General features: G+C 45.6%; 8 protein-coding genes across 14 annotated transcripts; 3 read left to right on the forward strand and 5 right to left on the reverse strand.

Moving 5' to 3' along the window:
* Nucleotides 1-93: 93 nt before the first annotated feature.
* On the forward strand, nucleotides 94-2,092 carry LOC6536992 (cilia- and flagella-associated protein 36). Its single transcript, XM_002097525.4, has 4 exons — nucleotides 94-737; nucleotides 791-999; nucleotides 1,055-1,215; nucleotides 1,353-2,092. The coding sequence occupies exons 1-4, from the start codon at nucleotides 635-637 to the stop codon at nucleotides 1,810-1,812; spliced, it is 933 nt and encodes a 310-aa protein (XP_002097561.1). The 5' UTR covers nucleotides 94-634; the 3' UTR covers nucleotides 1,813-2,092.
* Nucleotides 1,831-7,448, reverse strand: LOC6536993 (leucine-rich repeat-containing protein 40). Of its 6 annotated transcripts, XM_002097526.3 has the most exons (13): nucleotides 7,410-7,448; nucleotides 6,818-6,865; nucleotides 5,707-6,062; nucleotides 4,706-4,896; nucleotides 4,450-4,653; nucleotides 4,088-4,211; nucleotides 3,857-4,029; nucleotides 3,398-3,798; nucleotides 3,016-3,339; nucleotides 2,779-2,922; nucleotides 2,529-2,717; nucleotides 2,277-2,462; nucleotides 1,831-2,215 (listed from the first exon to the last, which is right to left on the reverse strand). In XM_002097526.3, the coding sequence occupies exons 2-13, from the start codon at nucleotides 6,823-6,825 to the stop codon at nucleotides 2,110-2,112; spliced, it is 2,406 nt and encodes an 801-aa protein (XP_002097562.2). In that variant the 5' UTR covers nucleotides 6,826-6,865; nucleotides 7,410-7,448; the 3' UTR covers nucleotides 1,831-2,109. The 6 variants fall into 6 exon arrangements, 5 of the variants coding, with proteins under 5 accessions (XP_002097562.2, XP_015048048.1, XP_015048046.1 ...); XM_015192562.2 differs by lacking the exon at nucleotides 3,016-3,339; XM_015192560.3 differs by lacking the exons at nucleotides 5,707-6,062; nucleotides 6,818-6,865; nucleotides 7,410-7,448 and adding an exon at nucleotides 4,958-5,326.
* On the forward strand, nucleotides 7,337-9,905 carry LOC6536994 (carotenoid isomerooxygenase). Its single transcript, XM_002097527.4, has 4 exons — nucleotides 7,337-7,472; nucleotides 7,797-8,305; nucleotides 8,374-9,406; nucleotides 9,462-9,905. Exons 1-4 carry the CDS (start codon nucleotides 7,428-7,430, stop codon nucleotides 9,735-9,737), a joined length of 1,863 nt encoding a protein of 620 aa, XP_002097563.1. The 5' UTR covers nucleotides 7,337-7,427; the 3' UTR covers nucleotides 9,738-9,905.
* Nucleotides 9,819-12,265, reverse strand: LOC6536995 (adenosine deaminase 2). Of its 2 annotated transcripts, none has more exons than XM_015192563.3 (6): nucleotides 12,043-12,265; nucleotides 11,031-11,519; nucleotides 10,809-10,978; nucleotides 10,568-10,749; nucleotides 10,364-10,500; nucleotides 9,819-10,309 (listed from the first exon to the last, which is right to left on the reverse strand). In XM_015192563.3, exons 1-6 carry the CDS (start codon nucleotides 12,113-12,115, stop codon nucleotides 9,852-9,854), a joined length of 1,509 nt encoding a protein of 502 aa, XP_015048049.1. In that variant the 5' UTR covers nucleotides 12,116-12,265; the 3' UTR covers nucleotides 9,819-9,851. The 2 variants fall into 2 exon arrangements, with proteins under 2 accessions (XP_015048049.1, XP_002097564.2); XM_002097528.4 differs by having other exon boundaries at nucleotides 11,031-11,516; nucleotides 12,043-12,264.
* Nucleotides 12,266-12,957: 692 nt separating this feature from the next.
* LOC6536996 (adenosine deaminase 2) lies at nucleotides 12,958-15,773 on the forward strand. Its single transcript, XM_002097529.3, has 6 exons — nucleotides 12,958-13,718; nucleotides 14,052-14,549; nucleotides 14,607-14,776; nucleotides 14,833-15,014; nucleotides 15,070-15,206; nucleotides 15,258-15,773. The coding sequence occupies exons 1-6, from the start codon at nucleotides 13,649-13,651 to the stop codon at nucleotides 15,719-15,721; spliced, it is 1,521 nt and encodes a 506-aa protein (XP_002097565.1). The 5' UTR covers nucleotides 12,958-13,648; the 3' UTR covers nucleotides 15,722-15,773.
* Nucleotides 15,755-16,674, reverse strand: LOC6536997 (low molecular weight phosphotyrosine protein phosphatase 1). Its single transcript, XM_002097530.4, has 4 exons — nucleotides 16,536-16,674; nucleotides 16,300-16,484; nucleotides 16,063-16,236; nucleotides 15,755-16,004 (listed from the first exon to the last, which is right to left on the reverse strand). Exons 1-4 carry the CDS (start codon nucleotides 16,651-16,653, stop codon nucleotides 15,891-15,893), a joined length of 591 nt encoding a protein of 196 aa, XP_002097566.2. The 5' UTR covers nucleotides 16,654-16,674; the 3' UTR covers nucleotides 15,755-15,890.
* Nucleotides 16,634-17,645, reverse strand: LOC6536998 (low molecular weight phosphotyrosine protein phosphatase 1). Its single transcript, XM_039376338.2, has 3 exons — nucleotides 17,513-17,645; nucleotides 17,104-17,453; nucleotides 16,634-16,779 (listed from the first exon to the last, which is right to left on the reverse strand). The coding sequence occupies exons 1-3, from the start codon at nucleotides 17,541-17,543 to the stop codon at nucleotides 16,693-16,695; spliced, it is 468 nt and encodes a 155-aa protein (XP_039232272.1). The 5' UTR covers nucleotides 17,544-17,645; the 3' UTR covers nucleotides 16,634-16,692.
* Nucleotides 17,553-18,694, reverse strand: LOC6536999 (low molecular weight phosphotyrosine protein phosphatase 2). The gene is made up of 3 exons (XM_002097532.4): nucleotides 18,480-18,694; nucleotides 18,050-18,402; nucleotides 17,553-17,818 (listed from the first exon to the last, which is right to left on the reverse strand). Exons 1-3 carry the CDS (start codon nucleotides 18,523-18,525, stop codon nucleotides 17,723-17,725), a joined length of 495 nt encoding a protein of 164 aa, XP_002097568.1. The 5' UTR covers nucleotides 18,526-18,694; the 3' UTR covers nucleotides 17,553-17,722.
* Between the last annotated feature and the right edge of the window lie 380 nt (nucleotides 18,695-19,074).

A 19,074-nucleotide genomic window follows, 5' to 3' on the forward strand; every position in this document is an offset into this window, starting at 1 on the left:
GAACTTGTCACTGCAAACGGTTTCCCCCGAGCAACCGATCGTTCCCCTCCCGAAGTCCACAATCTATACCTATGATTGTACTCCAATAAAATAGACGGGGAATACGTATCCAAACATTTGTCCTTCCAAGTTGATGTTTTTGTTTGTTTGAGCAGCAGAACAAGAATGAGGATTACAAGAAACAGAAACGAACACAAAACAAAATGATAATGAAATCGAGAATGAAAACTAAGCGTAAACGTAAAGCGACAACACTATAGTTTATACATAGTATTTATATAAATCGTGTATTGTATATGATATGCTGTCTAATCCCTAATCCTAACACATACCCATTACGTCTATAATTTGAATATTTTATTTAGTTGTTTAAACATCCGTGCGTAAAATGCGATATATATAACTCTATATTATTATTATGAGTAAATTAAATAATAGTTTTTAATAGTTTTTAAACAGAAACAAATGGCAAAGCTCTCAACGTGTTATTTTATTCAATATATCAAACACCTGATTGTCAGGTGTTGGTGCTGGGTGGTTTTCCGTTGTCATGGCAAGCGATTCAAGGACCAAACAAATACTTTCAGCAAATGTTGACTATGAAGTTTAGTCACTTCTTTCAATTGTAGCTAAAATGTCGGTGGAAGACTCCTGGGTTTTTGATTCGCTTGTCTGCTTCCTGCACGGCCCCATTTGGAATGCTCCGCTCCAGACGTTTATAGAGCAAAAGTCCTTAGGTGAGAGCGCTTTTCGAACATGTAATCGCGAGTAACCCAAGGATTTGGTGCAGTCTTCGATCCCAACCAGCAGTTGGATGAGAACAATCCGGACATACTGCAGATTCACGAGGAATACAAGAATCTGGTGGACTACATGTTGGGCAGCTTCATGGAGGAGATGCAGATATCACCGGAGCAGTTTGAAATGGCTTGCCTGGAGGGTCGGCAGCAGGGGCAGGGCGAAAATCCCTTTCAGTTCCACCAGGTGCTTTTCCAGCAGGTAAGTGCAGGCGCACGATCCCACGCAGCCGTGTCTCTGAGATGTTACCTTCCAGATATGGGCCGCCAACGACCTTAAGATATTCATACGCATGATGACGCAACGTAACGTGGAGCTTCAGCTGCAGGCCCTGGATCTCATCGAGAAAAATCAATTGGCCCACGGTACCGCCGAGGAGGGGGGTGACCGCAGTGCGGACGCGAGCTCGGATCCAGGGTGGGTAATGGGTTCTCCACGGATAAGCCCGTCTTATGCAATTGTGGGCTCTTCGCCAATTTATTAATTAGAAATCAATACTTCTTGTATTTTGCTATTATATATTTATTATACATGAAATGTGCTACTTTAAACAGGGATACTGCCTCGGAGGTGGAACAAATGATAGCCAAGACGGCGTCTGACGAGCTGGAGAGTCCAGAAGCGACCCTAACTCCAGAGCAAGAGCCCAATTTGGAGCTGGTCAACGACAAGTTCCAGCGTCTGAATCTGTTCTTCGAGCAGGAGGATCGCGTGGACCCCAGTGATGTAGTCTCGCGGCAGGAGTACCTGCGCCAGCAGCGTGACAAGATTGTGCAGATAAAGAAGCAGACGCGTGCAAAGCAACTACAAGAGACCATGTCCCGAGGTACTCCACATGCTCCGGAGGGAGCGCGTCCCAGCTCCGCGTTGGTGGCCCAACAGCTACTCGAGAACGGCGGTCAGACTAAGGAACTTTCGATGCCGGCACCACTGGAAGCAGAAGAGAACGCAGCCCTGCAACTCAGACGCAATCTTGCCAAGCGCTTGCGCAGCGAAGTGGTTGAGCAAAAGTAAAAGGAAGAAAGAACGCACTTTTTTCTTTACTATTCCCATTTATTGCAGATGCTCAGCCAGAATTAACAACGTGCACTAGGTATTGTGGCATGCAGACTAGTTCGGTTGGTGGATGCACAGGGTGTGTCGTATGTTGTACTTGTACCGGCTCCTCTCGTCCATGTCTACAAACATCCAACCCATAGGTTGATTGCTTGTGGGCATGGTCGAGGGAATCTATTAATTTCCATTACTCTATTCCTCAAAATAAACATATTGCTAGTGAAGTGTTTCTCAAAAACGTTGTGAATTGCTCTTCTATGTGGGTATGCGATCCCGCAAATACGACATTATAGCGTCAGTGCCCTTCATCAGGATTTGGTGGCGGGGCTGTCGAAAAGGATTGCCCACCAGCTCCAAGTGGCTAGAGTATACAGGGATATTAAGTTCATCTTCGATCAATTTACTTTCAGCAAGGATCTTACGTGATGTTTGTCAGGTTTCCCAAGATTGGTGGCACTGTCTCAATATCGTTATTGCGCAGATCCAATGTGCTCAAACGTGGCATGCTCTGCAGACCCGATACATTTAACATTTTTATGTGGTTCTCACTGGCAATGAAGATCTCCAGGCCTTTCAACTCGTACACACAGTTGGGTATGAACTGAAAGCTGACAATAAATAAGAGGAAAGGTTAAATTAAGCTACTTAGTTTTTAATATATATCCAATACCCACCGATTGTTTGCAATATTTAGTTCACGCAGAGTATTCAAAACGCCAAACTCCGTGGGCAGGTCATTCAACAAATTGTTAGACAAATTCAAAAAAGATATACGTGTAAACTGGGAGATGAACTGCGGCACATAGCCGATGACATTGTTTGATAAAACTAGCTCCGTGACCAGATCTTTCATGTGCTGCAGTCTGTAAATCAATTTATGCAAAGCATTGAAAAATTGCATCCATCAAAACTAACGCAACTTACCCATTGGGCAGGGTGCTCAGCTGGTTGCGCGCAAAGTCCACCACATGCACTCCTTCATCCCTGGCGATTTGGAACACCTGGTCGGGCACTTCAGTGAGCTCCTCCAGATTGACAGCTAATGTACGTGTATGTCGTAGTTTGTATCTGCAATGTGGAGATGAGATTCAAGTTAGTTACAAGGCTTACATGGATGCAGTAAATTTCATATATAAATATTGCAACTTGGTGGTACACTACACCCAACGTGGATGGACAGCTGAGCGAGAGTATGGACCCTGCTCATAGGAGAACTGTTGTTGCTGCTGCTGTTGGTACATAAAGGAACGTGGATAGAGATAATCCATTCGCTGCTTCTGCTGTTGCATAAAAAGTGATTTCAAGCTGCCATTCTGATGCTGCTGCTGGTAGTTTTCCGGCTCATATATGTGCCCCTGGGTCTGGCGATCATATTCCTGACAGTTTCTGAGCGGCTCATACACACAAAATTGCTGCTGCATTTGCTGCTGGCATGGATATGGACAATGACATTGGAATCCGTTCTGCTGTTGCTGGTGGTGAAAGCTACAGCGGCGGAGATCAATGTGCCGTCCTTGCTGAAAGTAAAGCTCTTGATACATACCTATCCGGAAAGTTTCCGGGCATATCACCATCGTCCGATTGGCCAGCACGCAAACGGGTAACACTGATGCCCGCTGACGTGAAGGCCTCATCGACGCCCCCACCCTCCTCCTTTGCCTTGGCCAAAGCTCTCTCGTGCAGAGTCTTTAAGATTCGCGATGTTCCACACTGCAGGATGTCGCGTCTGATTGTTTTGATGGGATTTCCCTCAACCTGCAGGCTAATCAGGTGGGCCAAGGAGGACAATGTGACTGGCAGCACGCTGATCGTGTTGTTGGACACATCCAGGCGGTTTAGATTGCGCAGCAGGCACAGCTCGTCGGGCAGCTCCGTGATCTTATTGTCCCGCAAATCGAGTATCTTCAGGTGGGGCAAGTTACTGCACATAGCTTTTGGTATGGTCTGGAATGGAAGTTAAACATTATGAATGGGATTCGATTTCAGTAAGGTTGCTAATTACCTTAATGAAATTATTGCTGGCGTGCAGCTCGCTCAAGGTCTCGTTTCCCTCAAACTCGGGCAGTTCCAGTATGTCGTTATGCTGCAGATAAAGGCATTCCAGCTTTCTCAATAGGCCCATATCTTCCGGCAAGCAAGTCAGGTCGTTTTGCATAAGATCAATCTTTTGCAAGGCTAATAACGAAATTGTTCGACATGGATTAGCAAATATTTGAGATGGAGCAGCACTTACAGCGCATATTAACAAGATCGGGCGGCAGTTCCTTGATGTGATTATAGGGCAACAAGAGCGCAGTTAGACGCACCAGGAAACCAATGCCGCCGGGCAGGGATTGAATATTGTTATGCCCACCGTCCTTTCGTTACAAATGGATTAGCAAGCAGTTTGTTACGGGAGGATATATATATTGAATGGGATTAGTCAGATAAGACGCCAAAACCATATTTGTAAAACATAAAACTAATTCTCAATTACTTAAATTAAAGGTCATCTATACATCTTTTAAATAGTTAGGAATTTGTATAAAGTATTAGTGTAATAAGTTTTTTATTTAAAGCTATTAGACCAGCATCGATATCCTCAAACCAACTCACCAAAAACTCAAGCATGTGAAGGTCACTGATGTCCGGATTAAGCTCGTTAAACTCGTTGTACGAGATGTTGAGGTGTCGCAGCTCCGGTAGACTGTATATCTCACGGGGCAACTGGCTGAGTTTGTTGTGGCTCACATTAAGGCGCATTAGCTTTTCCAGCTTCCCGATCTCCGGTGGCAACTCCACCAAAGCATTATCATGCAGCTAATATGTTGATTTTACATTAAAGGGTTTCATGGTAATAATCATATCATACCGTAAGCACGGTTAGTGACTGCAGGTTCACGATCTTTGGCGATAAGTGCGTTAAGGTGTTTGAGCTCAGGTCCAGGTTGTTCAATGGCACTTGGTTCCACCAGGCATCCTCCTCTTTAATCGTAAGCTGCTCTAGGTTCACGGCCTTGCTGTCTGCATCTGCCTCGTTAATGTCGTAGAGCCGTTCGGGCACTGGAATGATAAAATGTCGAATCAATTAGAGTACGCTTATCCTGCAAGTTCACTACACTACAGTCTTCAGAGCGGGTCGGAGGTTCGGGATCATCCAGTTCCAGCTCATCGTCCGGATCCTCGCTTTCCAGCTCGTCCGCCGAGGAGGCCATCTGAAATTCGCGAATCTGGTAGTAGCGACGCCTCCGCGGATAGGGACCGCACATGCAAAACGAGGTGAGCTGTTTCCTAGAGGACGCAATCTTGGGAGATGCTTCGGTAGAGTCACAACCGATGTGGTTCAGCTCAGTGGGTAGACTGAATCGAGCGATGACTGGTCTGGGGACGCACCCCTGAAGCACCTTTATGGATCACTTCGAGGCGCGCATGCTGGCCAGTGAAGCGGCAAATATGCTTCGCCCCAAATTCGGTATCCTCCAAGGTCAAGTTCGAGATCGGAATCGCTTTTGCCTCACATGAACTGGAACCACAAGGCGCTGCTGTCAACGAGGCCGGGACTCCATTGATCACACGTCTGAATCGATTTCGGCGGGACCTTGGACTTCCAATGACGCAGCTGCTCCTGGGTCACCACTGCTTGCGAACCCTCCAATGTATGTAGCTACTTTTTAGTGCATAATACAGTCACAGATCTGTTACTCGAATGATGGATGGTATCATAGGATTATAAATAAAACCCTTTCCAAAACATCATTTTATGACTTGATATTTTTTAAGTACATTGCATATTTGAATAATTAATGTAACGTATTTCTGAAGTTCGAGTTACAGTGCTGCGACCACACCGTTTATTCTTCCCCGTCCACTTACCTCTGGCCAATGCCTTGTTGGAAAGATTCAGGGTGCCCGACTTCCGAGCCAGTTTCCATAGTTGTTGGGTGAGCACCTGGTCGTCCTCGTGAGTGGTCCTCTCGTGAAAGATCGGGCGAAAGGCGCAGCTTGGCCTGGGTGAGTGGGCCACTGGCGCTTGGCGCGGACTTTGGGCGCAGCGGGGAATCCTGCTGCTGGTGGGGTTACCCCGTCCTCGGCTGGCTCTATCGCTCATGTTGCTGGGACAGCCGTAGTGGGTAAAGCAGGAGTGTCCAAAGTCGAAGTCGCCGCCGAATGCAGATGCCTGGTCACATTCCTGGGCTCCGCGGAACGAGTCAAACTCTGAGTTACCGAAGCTGGCAGGGATTATGGGTTGAATGGGTTAGTGGGACGCTGAAAAGCCGCCGAACACAGGTGAATTCGGGTTTGTCCAGGTTTTGCGTCGTTTTATTTTTGGCTCACTGTCAGCAGTCAGCTGTTCGTCGCTCGCTTTTCAACACTACTCGCCTGGTGCAACTCAACGGTAATAATTTTTAAGTCTCGAACGACCGTTACATTTTAATATGTTTATTTATTAGCTTTAATTGTAAATGTTTATTGCTATTTTCTGTAATACTTTTTATACATGCTATCTAAGAACTGAGAAGCTTCTTAGATGTTTCTTAAAAGGAAGAAGAAAATGAAATAGTGTTTATGGAAAACTTTCAAAAATCTATATTTCAATTAAAAATGTATATTTAAAACAATAAAGCATTTGAGTCTATAATAAAGCATATAAAACATATTAAAAGCATTGATCCTCTTGTTAATTTAAAAAATCCTTCCCTACCCTCTTAAACAAATTTTTTAAAATGCAATTAGATTTCAAACTACAGCTGCATAAGATTGGAAATTAAAATCAATTTACTACAAAATGCGGCAGCGTTTGAGAACGGTGCACCTGCTCAGCCGCATTCGATGCACCTAAATAGATCGGAATAACGTTTATTCAATAAACCCATGCAACCCCCTACAGTCGTAATTGATTTGATCGTGAACTTAAGTCTGTGATGGGTGTGCGCAATCCGCAATCCACAAGCAGATTAAGAGCTTAGGCTAAGTCGGTACTTACTTCATCATCTGGTTGGGGATCCCTTTGTCTATCGTTTGGCTTCTGCTTCTGTGGGAGATACAAGATACCCGGTTAGTTTGGAGCAAGGTCATTCGCTAAAGTCAGTCACTGGGCTGTATTAGATTTCCCTGTTCGACAGCAGTCACCACAAAACTTGGCTAGTCGCGCCTACAGTACATGCCCTCTACGCACCACCCACCACCCACAACCCTCGGAAAATGTTTGTTTTCCGAAGCGGCAAAAATGCTGAGCCACTTGTATTTGCTCCATGTCCATTGCAATGGATTTCAGTCGGTGTAGGGTCTGTGTCGTCAATGGTCGTAGTCTACTGGCGTGGCCACGTCGACTGTCAATCAAAATTATGAATAATGCTGGGTCGGTTGCCTCCAATTGGCCGCCTTCTCCAACCACATGGGCTGCCCATCCATCCCCCATTCAATGTAACTAGGTGGGCAGCCCACGGAGCACTTGCCAGTTGTCATTCGGCACTCATTGCAAGCGGACCGTCCACGTGAAATTCGCTTCGGAAATTCGATTTCGGAATATTGCATCATACATAGCTTGGACCACCCAAAGAGATCTCCCAACTCACACTTGGATTATCCACGCAATGGCGGCCGGTGTCTTCAAAAGCTTTATGCGCGACTTCTTTGCGGTCGGTTGATAGGCAAATTTATTTAAGAACTAAAGAATTTTTTTCAATTTTATCAAGGCTTCCGAAATTTGGCCAAATTTGCTGACTGAGTTCGAAACGTTATCTAGGGTTTGGGTTTGAGTTACGATTCAAGTTTAAGAGGCCCCACTGTATTCAAGACCCCGTGGAGGTCCTTGAAAACAGTTCCAGCTGACGAAATGTTTGGAATGTGTGAAATCAGCCAGCTGGCGACTGGATAATCCCTGCTAATCCACGGCAAAAGTGCAGCCGGATTAAGGCATTTCAATCCGAAAGCTTTAAGACCAACCCCTTTTTTTCTTGCAGGTGAAATACGACGAGCAGCAGAATGATCCCCAAGCGGAGCGACTGGATGGCAATGGACGCCTGTATCCCAACTGCTCGTCGGACGTGTGGCTGCGATCCTGCGAGCGGGAGATAGTTGATCCCATCGAGGGTCACCACAGTGGACACATCCCTAAATGGATAAGCGGAAGCTTGCTGCGCAATGGACCCGGCAGCTGGAAGGTGGGGGACATGACCTTCGGCCATTTGTTCGACTGCTCCGCCCTGCTGCACCGATTTGCCATTAAGAATGGACGGGTGACCTACCAGAATCGTTTCGTGGACACGGAGACCTTGCGAAAGAATCGTTCTGCCCAGCGGATTGTGGTTACTGAGTTTGGCACGGCAGCTGTCCCGGATCCCTGCCACTCGATCTTCGATAGATTTGCGGCCATTTTTCGACCGGACAGTGGAACGGATAACTCGATGATTTCCATTTATCCCTTCGGGGATCAGTATTACACATTTACGGAGACTCCTTTTATGCATAGGTTTGTTCACTGTAACTTTCCTTGAATAATAATGTTTTATTATTATTAAAATACCAATATTATTATAGAATCAATCCCTGCACTTTGGCCACTGAGGCGCGAATCTGCACCACCGACTTTGTGGGCGTGGTGAACCACACCTCGCATCCGCATGTTCTTCCCAGTGGCACTGTCTACAACCTGGGCACCACCATGACCAGATCTGGACCGGCCTACACCATACTCTGTTTCCCGCACGGCGAGCAGATGTTCGAGGACGCTCATGTGGTGGCCACACTGCCCTGCCGCTGGAAACTGCATCCCGGCTACATGCACACCTTCGGTTTGACGGATCACTACTTTGTGATTGTGGAACAGCCGTTGTCCGTTTCCCTCACGGAATATATAAAAGCCCAGCTAGGTGGACAGAACCTATCGGCCTGTCTCAAGTGGTTCGAAGATCGGCCGACACTCTTTCACCTTATAGATCGGCTTTCCGGCAAGCTGGTGCAGACATACGAATCGGAGGCCTTCTTCTACCTGCACATCATCAACTGCTTTGAGCAGGATGGCCATGTGGTGGTGGACATATGCAGCTACAGGAATCCCGAAATGATCAACTGCATGTACCTGGAGGCCATTGCCAATATGCAAACGAATCCCAATTATGCTACCCTCTTTCGGGGACGACCCTTGAGATTTGTCCTGCCCTTGGGCACGATTCCTCCGCCGAGTACCGCGAAACGGGGACTGGTCAAGTCCTTCTCCCTTGCTGGCCTCAGTGCCCCGCCTGTTCCTCGCACTATGAAGCACTCGGCTTCGCAGTATGCGGACATTACGTACATGCCCACCAATGGCAAACAGAGTACGGCTGGAGAGGAAAGTCCCAAGCGAGATGCCAAACGGGGACGCTATGAGGAGGGAAATCTAGTTAATCTGGTTACCCTGGAGGGCAGTGAGGCAGCGGCGTTTCAGGGCGCCAATGGCATCCTCTTGCGCCCTGAAATGCTGTGTGACTGGGGCTGTGAAACTCCAAGGATCTATTACGAACGCTATATGGGCAAGAACTACCGATACTTCTACGCCATTAGCTCCGATGTGGATGCAGAGAATCCGGGAACTGTAAATACCAATACTTCATTCCTACAACAGTTGTATATAACCCTTATTCCTACAGCTCATCAAGGTGGATGTGTGGAACAAGACCAGTCTAACCTGGTGCGAGGACAATGTGTATCCCAGTGAGCCCATCTTTGTGCCCTCGCCGGATCCGCAATCGGAGGACGATGGCGTTATCCTGGCCTCCATGGTGGTGGGTGGTCTTAACGATCGCTATGTGGGCCTAATTGTACTATGTGCCAAAACGATGACCGAACTGGGTCGTTGTGATTTCCACACCAATGGACCCGTGCCCAAGTGCCTTCATGGATGGTTTGCACCCAATGCCATTTAGTTACGAACTCTTTTTATGAAAAGAACTGCTAAAGAACCACTTAGCTTAGGAGAAGGGTAAAGCATCTGTCCAGTATTACAATTAGATTTAGACTAGAACCTTTTATATTAGAACTTAGAACTTTGGGTTCAAGACATTCGCAATAAACTCCTGCCACTTGCGCTGGAACACCCGGTTGATTTTCCGCCGCTCGTCGGAGGTGAGCACTGCGTACTTGATGGAGTTCAAGGCCAGCTGCTTGAGGAAGCGCAGATCCGCTTCCGCCGGAGCCAGGGCCATGAAGGCGTAGTAGAAGTCGTAGCTGAGACCCTTGGCTCCCCAGACACCCGGATCATCGGCTGATATTACGATGGGAAAGTTCTCGGCTATCAGGAAGCTGGCAGGATGATTTCGCAGATCCCAGACGAAGCCCAAGACCTGGTTGGAAATGGGGTTCACCTCGATGGCAATGTTGCGCTTCTTGATGGTGGACCACAATTGTGGGTGCTTGGGCAGGGCAAATGCATGTCCAATCCGCTTCGTATTCAGCAGAATGGCGTCCATCATGTTCCAGTCCGTCCGGCCATTCCAATCTATGGGATATGTGGACTGTACTCTCCAGGGTATATGGAATTCGAATTACTTACTCGTCTCGCCGGCGTGGAAGAAGTAGTTTGCCGTGCTGGGAAGATCGGACAGTTGGTTGATATACCTGTTCAGCGGATCTCCAGTGTCCTCCTGGCCAATCAGATCGAATCCTATTACAAAGTTTGGTTTGGCATGGCTGCAGCAGATAAGGTTTTTTGAGTATTACATTATTCGAGTCTCATTTAGTAATTATATACACTTACTGTAGCTGCTTAAAAGTGGTGATTCGCCTTAACATCTCCTCCTCGGATGCACGATTCCGCTTGGCATATATCACCTTAACGCCGATGAAGTCATGGTGCTTGGCCTTGAACTCCTCCACAATCCGTTCCAGCTCGTTGGCCACCTCCAAGGTGCTCAGAGTTCGATTGTTGTCGTCGTAGAGCTGTGTTAATAGTGATAGTTTTAAGATCACAATTTAAGATATTACGCACTATTACTCACCGGCGATAGGGAGGCTCGTATCTCGGCATAGATAATATTATCCTCACAAAGTTCCTCCAACATGCGTTTATGATAAGCACAGTAGGTGGGTCGGTACTTATAAAGCCGATCCACGGTGGTGAATATGTTCTCAAAGCGCTCCCATATCTTCTTTCGGTTCGGCAATAGAGCTAGAAATCCAGGATTTAAAATGGTAATTCAAATTAAGGGTGATATCCTTACCTTCCGGCCTGGGTCCATGCATATTGATGTGCTTCTCCAGCTGGCGCTCGTACTTTCCCCGATCCTCGGCATTAATTCGCTCGGTGCACACGTTTTGCACCTCGCTGTGACATCCGGACTGATCGTAGGTGAACACCAGCAGTCCGTCCACATTGCGGCAGGTGTACAGATTATTGGTGGTGGTCAGGTTCTGGATGATCCAGCGGGAGGTCACCATGCCCGTGTTGTGGCCGTGCAGGAAGGCGCCCTTCGGCATCTTCTGGATCATCCGGAACACCTCGCTCTGGCGGACGTACTGCCTGCCCTGGAAGAAGTGCATCGCGGGTGCGTACTTCTCCGGCGTCTTGAGGCCCTCGGCGATCTCCGCCCGCTTGGCGTTCATCAGGATGCTGTTGGCCTTCTCCTCGTCGGACGACAGCCAAATGTTGCCCCCCAGTGAGGCCACCCGCTCCGCTTCCATGATCTGCTCCCTCAGTGTTTCATAAGCTGCTGGATGCAAATGTGAAAGTCCTTACACTTGTGCACTCAAAACCATTGCCATTATATTAATATATCTCACTTTTTCTTCTGGTTTACTAATTTAATTGGAAATCGTCATATTTTGTTGTTTCACTTGTTGTTTTATCAACATGGAAACTTTTTATTACTTGTTTACACATTAGAATTTGAGATTAGCAGTTTTCAAAACTGAGCATAATAATGACCATAAAAACGAGTAAATATTGTTGTTAAATTAACTTTTCCGTATAGTTTCCGTAGACGGAAACAACATGCGTAAATTATACTACCTGTGAATTTACCATACATTTTTATTTTTGTTAAAAGTTATTCCTCAAACAAATATTTGTAACCGACTCATGGCGATTATGTTTGTACATACATTTGAATAAGGTTATCAAAAACATTTCAGGTGCACAATGATCAGAGTACGTCATGCGAACAACTCATTTGAAAATCAAGTGATACCATAAAAACTGGAATCTGAAGAACTGGACCATCATCCGGAACTTACGAAGATCTGCGGCTTGCAGGCTGCCCGTTAGGAGCACAACGGAGGCTACCAAAGCCCCCAGAAACCACATCATCTGCCAGTAATCTAAGCTTCGATTGCGGAATGTACGCCGTATTTCACTAGATCCGCGCCTCTTGGCGATCGCCAAACAACTGATAGTGGCCACCGCTTAGGAAAGCGACCCGTATACGGCTTGTGCAATTTCCACACTGATCATGATCTTGGTCGCTGTGGGATCAGCGGCATCTGGTGCAGTTCAATGACGGAGATTAGTCCGCTCCGGAATGGGGCGCGCAATGTTTGGATGTCCCCGGGTTGGCACTTTCGTTGACACTGGCCCCTCGTCCAATTTGCGAATTCAGTTCGTGACGTAGCATGCCCAGTGCCAAAATGCCCTTCTTCAGAGTGATACTGTATGTAAATATATAACGGGGTGCATAGAATATATATCCAGGGAAAGCATAGCAGTCGCTGCTAATCGTATATAGGGTATTAGGAGGAACACCAAAGCCGCACTTCTATGCTTCTATCAGCAGCGCTATATTTTTGTACATATAATGTGAAAACATTGCGATCGTGGGCATATTTTTGCATTTCGTTGACTAACCCAATTTGCACAGTTTACCCGCCAAAATTATACTTGACATTGAACGTGAAATGGGGCCATTGATCATGACAGGGAAATCTCCTGGAAATGCATTCCATTCACGGGTACTTTGAAGTATCTGAAACATTGCATATAACACGTTTAGAATCAGTTTAGAAGTATGTCTTTGGGAAACTCTAATAAAAGAACCCTGCAAGATCTGTATCCAACAGCATTTATCTATAATTGAACTATAATTCTCCCCAAAAATAACAAAGTGAGCTCGATGACAATACCTTTTTTGTAAACTACCATCTGCCTGGCATTGAAAAAAGCTAGCGAAAAATAAACATTACTTTACAAATGTCATTTGTGTAAGCTGTGATAATTGCCACATCTGTAATAACCGTAAATTTCAAAAGCATCCAGACCACTTTATAAGGTGGGGTATTCGAGGTACTCGTGATTCCATCGTCGTGTGCTGTTGAAAACCAACAACCGCGTCCGTCAACGTCAGTGAAAATTTGCCAAAATAGAAACAATTCAAATAGCTTAAAATCAGCGAGCGATGGGCACACGCCTTCGAAATTTTTAAATCACTTAATATGCGCAACTGGCATTCAATCACTCAGATATGCGACTATACAAAAAAGATACCCAAACAACCAAACAACCCGGCTTCCAGAATGAAATTGCTTCCACAATTTGTGCTTCCACCCCGGCTCCACCTCTGCACTAATTTTTTTTATGAGCGGGCTCCGCTGAATGATTTTGTCAAAATGATAGTTTTGCTTTTCTTGGTCGGAACACCCGCTGTTCACGATGGTATCCACAGTTCTAAGCTTACACTTCTGGCGAGTGGTCGCGTAGAAAAAAAACAGTCGCCAATCACCAAGTCGATAATAAATATAATAAATCAACGTGCCCGGCGGAGTCAAGTCAATATTTGGATTGTGAACTCATTAGCCAAGGACAGGACTCACAACTAAATCGGACAGGCACTAAAAGTCCTTTCGCACAATGGAACGATTGCTCATACTTGTAATGCTCCTGACTTCTCAACTTCAGATCCAGGCACAAACTGCACTAAGTATGATTTGAGCTAGTTAATGGATTGTTTCTTTCCAAAAAGCGATATTAGTTTGTGGGGTATTTATTCAGAATATTTTAAGCTTTAAGTGCGATTTTTTCTCAATCGATCGTCGTGGCAGAATATGTTTTACTATCCGAATTTGACATTCCTAGCAATGAGGATTTCCAATTCGTTGGCTCATTTTATATGGACGACACAAGTTGACAAACTGACATGGTTAAAAAAGAAATGGGTCAATGGCCTTGGGGTCAGCAATATAATTAATATTAATAAATTCAAGTAGCACCAGGAGTGTGAGCTATTAGGAAATATTTAACAAATTGTTTTTAGGCTATGAACAAGCACGGCAAGCTGTTCTCACGGCGGAGGAGGAGCTGATGACTGGTGGACACACCTACCTGAACACCCAGGAGGCCAAGGTGGACGATATATTCATGGAGTACAAGCTCGGAGAGTTGGCCCAAGGATTTCGAAACGCGGATCAGAATGCGGCAGCTCTGCATTTTTTCAAGGCAAAGCCGCTGATCGATCGGAGTGCGATCTTCCGGTTTCTACAGAAGATGCCCAAGGGCTCGGTGCTCCACCTGCACAACACCGCATCCGTGAGCTCCAAGTGGGTGGTGGACGACTTGTCGTACATGCCCGGACTGCTGCGCTGCACGACGGCTACAGGACGAAGTGTCCTCACATTCCGCAGGACTCCTAAGGAGCACGAATGCCAATCGCAATACGTGCGTGTTGCCGATGAGCGGCGGAACTCGTTGGATCGCCAGATCTACGATCGGAATTTCGAACGCCTGATCAATTTGTACACACCAGTTCCAGAGCGTAAGTCACGGTTTTCCATTGCCAGGTGACGTAATATTATTCTTTCTTTTCCTACAGTGGAGTACCCCACAATTACCCAGGTTTGGGATCGGTTCCAGGACATGTTTGACTCCCTGAGCGATGCCCTAACCTATTTGCCAGCCTTTCGAGCTTATCACTGGCAGATGCTCGAGGAGCTTTACAATGACAATGTGATGTACGCAGAGATTCGGACTAGTTGCAAAATGGTTGGAAGCGATAAATACCATATTTCCTAGCTAATGACAATTCTTTAACTAATTAGCTCTATGACGCCAGTGGACGCACTTTTTCCAGAGAGCGTACTATTCGCGAGCTCTATGACATTAACGAGAAGTTTGTGAAGCTGCATCCAGATTTTCTGGGCATCAAAGTCATTCTCGCCGTCTATCGCGGATATGAACTGGATCGGATGAAGGATATGGTTGAGGAATTTAGGCAGTTGCAGTGAGTATGCCTATACTGATTTCGCAGAGTATTTATATTCACACTATTTTTCTAGCCAAGCATTGCCCAACTTTCTGGTTGGATTCGATTTGGTGGGTCAAGAGGACAAGGGAAAACCACTTTTTTCCTTACTGCCTGCCCTAAGAGATCTTCCGCCAACATCTCGGCTTTTCCTACATGGCGGGGAGACCAGTAAGTGGTATCTTCTTATATCTGCTCAACTTGATGATTGATTGCTTATAGATTGGTTTGGCGCCTCAACGGATATCAATCTGCTGGATGCCCTGTTGCTGAACACCACTCGCATTGGTCATGGTTATGCTCTGGCCAAGCATCCGATCCTCCTGAATGCCGTGAAGTCGCGCCGCATCGCCGTGGAGATTAGTCCCATTTCAAATCAGGTGCTGCATCTGGTTTGGGACCTGCGCAACCATCCGGGTGCCCAGTATCTTGCCCTTGATGTACCCGTGGTGATATGCAACGATGATCCTGGCTTTTGGAATGCCAAGGGCCTGAGCTACGACTTCTACTATGCCATCATGAGCCTGGCGCCCAACAATGCTGGGCTAAGGGTCCTCAAGACTCTGGTGTGGAATTCGGTGCGCTACTCCACGCTGACGGAGGAGGAACAGACGAAAGCTTTCAAAATACTCGAACTCAGCTGGTCGCGATTCATAGACAAGGTGCTGAATGGCAGTGTATTTTAAATGAACTTATTAAGGAAATAAACAGCCAAAGAGTTTATAAATCATTAGTAAAGGTTTGGCATTTTTACTCGTTCTTTTTAATAAGTAATACTCCGCTATGGAATAGAAATATAATTGTACAAAAATCCTACAAGTGATGCATACTTTGTACAACCTATTTTTGACACTTCTATTGACGTCCTAACGGAACCGACTTATCATCCGATTTATAATGTTGCACAAAACGTTCGCAGCTTTCCAGTATTTGCAGGTATGCAGCATTAAATCCTCCCATGCCCTGGCTCTGTGGAAGAGAGCGCAACATTAGACACTCACTACATAAATAAGATCGTTTAAATTACAAAGTATGGATCCTCGATGATCTCATCCTCCTTGCGACCAATATAGCTACCCAGCAATTGAATCTGGCACGTCGGTCTGGGATCAAGCCTAGCTGCCATTTGCTGAAGCTCCAACAGGTTGCTATTGTCCATGGCGAATATGTAGTCGAAGTCATAGAAGTCTTGAGCAGTTATCTACGAGTGTAAGAGTGATCAAAAGATCAGAAGGCTTTTTTTGTAGTTAATAGTGCATACTACCATACGACCCAAGTGGTTTGTCTTCAGACCATGTTGTTTTAGCAATTGTTGTCCACGTGCCTGAGGCTCCAAGCCAACGTTCCAATTCCGGAGGCCGGCACTGTCCACATACCAGTCCTGGAGGTTTCGTTTCAGCACTAAATGCTTCAGGATGGCCTCGGCCATTGGGGATCGGCAGGTGTTGCCTATAAGTAACACTGTAAATTGGAGTTTGTCTTTTGTTTGCTGACTCTTACCAATGCACACGAACAGAACCTTCATTTTCGCAATGGGAACTGCAAGTTCCGATGACCAATGCAGCTGATTCATTGTATATACATAATATATAAACCGGTTCACATTTAGTATCAACATTTATTAGATTATCTATATCACAACACTTTTACAAATCATTCATTTCTGGAGGCGCTCTTTCATGAAGGCGGCACAGGCCACCACGCACTGCTGGTAGGCGGTCTCAAAGCCCTCGGCTCCACGCTCCTGAAAGAACAAATCGGGATAAGTATTAGCTTAAGCTTTTAAGTACAGTTTTTTTTATCTAAAAGTCGTTTGTAAATCTATGTAGTGTGTTACTTTTAAATGAGGTTCTTAATCTAAAAGACTTGTAAACCTATCTTTATTTGACAAGATTCATATATCTAGAGTAGACCAGGACAACAGTCCTATAAAATCATTTATCTTACTACTTTCTTATATGTAGGAATGTGATTTTTTTATCTTTTGATGGTGATGATGATGATCATCTATTCCCCCAGCAACTTCGTATTCTAATCGGGTGGAATCCGGACTCAAAGAGTGGCTTACATAGTAGGGATCCTCAATGATGCGGTTCTTCTTCTCGAGTCCGAAGTCGCCCAGCATCAGGAGCTCCGCCTTGGAGCCTTTGGGCGCCAGACGCCTCAGTTCGCTCATGTTGTCCTCGTCCATGCCGAAGATGTAGTCGAATTCCGAGAAGTCCTGCTTGCGGATTTGCCGAACGATGTGGGTGCACTTGAGGCCGTGCTTCTGCAGAGTGCTGATGGCCCTCGGATCCGCCCGGTTGCCCACGTGCCAGCCTCCAATTGCCGCACTATCGACCTCCACGTCCTTGACATTCGCCTTCTCCAGGGTGTCCACCATCACGACCTCCGCAATTGGGGATCTGCAGATGTTGCCTGAAAGGTCAGTGGACTTGTTATAGGTGCTTACATAAGATAAAAGTGTACTTTATTACCCAAACAAATCATTAGCACTTTGCGAACCATCTTTTAGTCAATTTACACGGGGATTTTTGAGAACAAATTGGTGTGTTGTTTTCTTTTTCCGGCTGGCGAATAAAGGTTCCGAACGTTGCAGCCCTGGCTTCAACTGCTAGTTGGCAACGCGGCTTATCAGCTGTGGTCGGTAGGATGGATTAACCCTTAGGCGGCTGTCGGGGGCTTCTCTACATTATCTGATTTAAACGCGCTTGTTTCAGGAAATTATTACACGCTATGCTGCACTGCCGGTAAATTTGTTCGAATGGTGCTTCGCCAATGTCCTGGATAATATAAAAGAATTAATTTTTATAAAATATATTAAGGGAAAAGTCAAAAATATTCAGAATGTAAAAATAAATACTTCATCATATTTAGAAACTCAATGTATATAAGGCAAACATATTTATAAGAATTATCTATTTGGTTAGGAATTTCTCTTCCTAGGTAAACGAAGAGTTTAAAACGAACTTTGAGCATAGACCTATAGTAAACTGTAGTAACTATCAACTAACATAATAGGGATCCTCAAGGATGCGTTCATCTGGTTTTAGGCCAAAATCCCCAAGGAGAAGCAGCTTGGTAGTGGCGCCCTTGGGAGCCATACGCCTTAGGGCGGCTAGGTTGCTCAGATCCATGCCGAAGATGTAGTCGAACTTGAGGTAGTCCTCCGGGGCCAGAACTCTCGCACTGCCCAAGTAGTCGATGTTGTGCCTGGCCAGGACATTCAGAGCTCGCTCATCCGGTTGGCGGCCAGAATGCCACCCCTCGATCCCGGCGCTCTCCACGCGCCACTCCCCCTGGAGACCCGCCCTCTCGACCACGTCACGCATCACAGCCTCGGCGATTGGGGAGCGGCAGAGGTTGCCTGCGGGCGCAGTCCATTTGCATAATGATTACAAAATATACAGTATACAGGATAAGCTTTTACAAGGGAATACGCACCCACGCAGACCATCAGCACACTGTTCTTCTGCGATCTCTTGCCCATTTTCCGTATTTTGGGATTGGTCTTTTGATTTACGAACTCACTTAACTCCGCGGTAAATTTGAGCAAACTTGGTTGTTCAAGAGTATATAGGCGTGGTTACGTATAAAAGTGTTTAAAAATGTGTCAAGAAGAAATATGTGCACTAATGTCTGAACAAAACTGACATGTAGAGAAATAAATAATGCGTTTAAAATTCAATTTATTTCTTGAGAAACTAAAATACACTTCGGATTCCAATTAAGTTAGAAGAATCCGCAAAATCATTGCTTTTCCAGAAGGTACTCAATAAATTTGATAAAACATATTTTAAAACGGATACAGTTTCTTAAATAATACAACCCCATTAGTGTAATAAAATTTGTAAAATTAGTATTGAGAAACTATAGCTATAGTAAGTTCCAATTTACTCGTTTTTAAGCGAAGAAGCAGTTTCAATGCAATATGAGGAAAATTATATATTTAAAATGTCAGCCTAAAAGAATCCATGCCCGAAATCCAGTAAACACCTATGGGATGTAAACAATCATCGGATTAGCCTACCCCTCTAGC

The sequence above is a fragment of the Drosophila yakuba genome, chromosome 3R (assembly GCF_016746365.2).
Source record: "Drosophila yakuba strain Tai18E2 chromosome 3R, Prin_Dyak_Tai18E2_2.1, whole genome shotgun sequence".
Lineage (NCBI taxonomy): Eukaryota > Metazoa > Arthropoda > Insecta > Diptera > Drosophilidae > Drosophila > Drosophila yakuba.

Bases quoted from the DNA above. Each gene is read 5' to 3' on its own strand.
- LOC6536992 (XM_002097525.4), top strand. From the start codon at position 635: ATGTCGGTGGAAGACTCCTGGGTTTTTGATTCGCTTGTCTGCTTCCTG. The intron at 738-790 runs GTGAGAGCGCTT...GATTTGGTGCAG, and splicing joins TATAGAGCAAAAGTCCTTAG to TCTTCGATCCCAACCAGCAG. The intron at 1,000-1,054 runs GTAAGTGCAGGC...GTTACCTTCCAG, and splicing joins ACCAGGTGCTTTTCCAGCAG to ATATGGGCCGCCAACGACCT.
- LOC6536993 (XM_002097526.3), bottom strand. The intron at 4,897-5,706 runs GTAAGTGGACGG...TTATCATTCCAG, and splicing joins CAACAAGGCATTGGCCAGAG to TGCCCGAACGGCTCTACGAC. The intron at 2,923-3,015 runs GTAGTGTACCAC...TCCACATTGCAG, and splicing joins GCTGTCCATCCACGTTGGGT to ATACAAACTACGACATACAC.
- LOC6536994 (XM_002097527.4), top strand. From the start codon at position 7,428: ATGGCGGCCGGTGTCTTCAAAAGCTTTATGCGCGACTTCTTTGCG. The intron at 7,473-7,796 runs GTCGGTTGATAG...TTTTTCTTGCAG, and splicing joins TTATGCGCGACTTCTTTGCG to GTGAAATACGACGAGCAGCA. The intron at 8,306-8,373 runs GTTTGTTCACTG...ATATTATTATAG, and splicing joins GAGACTCCTTTTATGCATAG to AATCAATCCCTGCACTTTGG.
- LOC6536995 (XM_015192563.3), bottom strand. From the start codon at position 12,115: ATGATGTGGTTTCTGGGGGCTTTGGTAGCCTCCGTTGTGCTCCTAACG. The intron at 10,750-10,808 runs GTGAGTAATAGT...CTATTAACACAG, and splicing joins TACGAGCCTCCCTATCGCCG to CTCTACGACGACAACAATCG. The intron at 10,501-10,567 runs GTAAGTGTATAT...TATCTGCTGCAG, and splicing joins ACCACTTTTAAGCAGCTACA to CCATGCCAAACCAAACTTTG.
- LOC6536996 (XM_002097529.3), top strand. From the start codon at position 13,649: ATGGAACGATTGCTCATACTTGTAATGCTCCTGACTTCTCAACTTCAG. The intron at 14,550-14,606 runs GTAAGTCACGGT...CTTTTCCTACAG, and splicing joins GTACACACCAGTTCCAGAGC to TGGAGTACCCCACAATTACC. The intron at 15,015-15,069 runs GTGAGTATGCCT...CTATTTTTCTAG, and splicing joins GAGGAATTTAGGCAGTTGCA to CCAAGCATTGCCCAACTTTC.
- LOC6536997 (XM_002097530.4), bottom strand. From the start codon at position 16,653: ATGTTGATACTAAATGTGAACCGGTTTATATATTATGTATATACAATG. The intron at 16,485-16,535 runs GTAAGAGTCAGC...TGTTACTTATAG, and splicing joins GGTTCTGTTCGTGTGCATTG to GCAACACCTGCCGATCCCCA. The intron at 16,005-16,062 runs GTAATTTAAACG...TCTCTTCCACAG, and splicing joins TCATCGAGGATCCATACTTT to AGCCAGGGCATGGGAGGATT.
- LOC6536998 (XM_039376338.2), bottom strand. From the start codon at position 17,543: ATGGTTCGCAAAGTGCTAATGATTTGTTTGG. The intron at 17,454-17,512 runs GTAATAAAGTAC...CTGACCTTTCAG, and splicing joins AGTGCTAATGATTTGTTTGG to GCAACATCTGCAGATCCCCA. The intron at 16,780-17,103 runs GTAAGCCACTCT...TTGTTCTTTCAG, and splicing joins TCATTGAGGATCCCTACTAT to GAGCGTGGAGCCGAGGGCTT.
- LOC6536999 (XM_002097532.4), bottom strand. From the start codon at position 18,525: ATGGGCAAGAGATCGCAGAAGAACAGTGTGCTGATGGTCTGCGTGG. The intron at 18,403-18,479 runs GTGCGTATTCCC...CTGCGCCCGCAG, and splicing joins TGTGCTGATGGTCTGCGTGG to GCAACCTCTGCCGCTCCCCA. The intron at 17,819-18,049 runs GTTAGTTGATAG...TATATTATCCAG, and splicing joins TCCTTGAGGATCCCTATTAT to GACATTGGCGAAGCACCATT.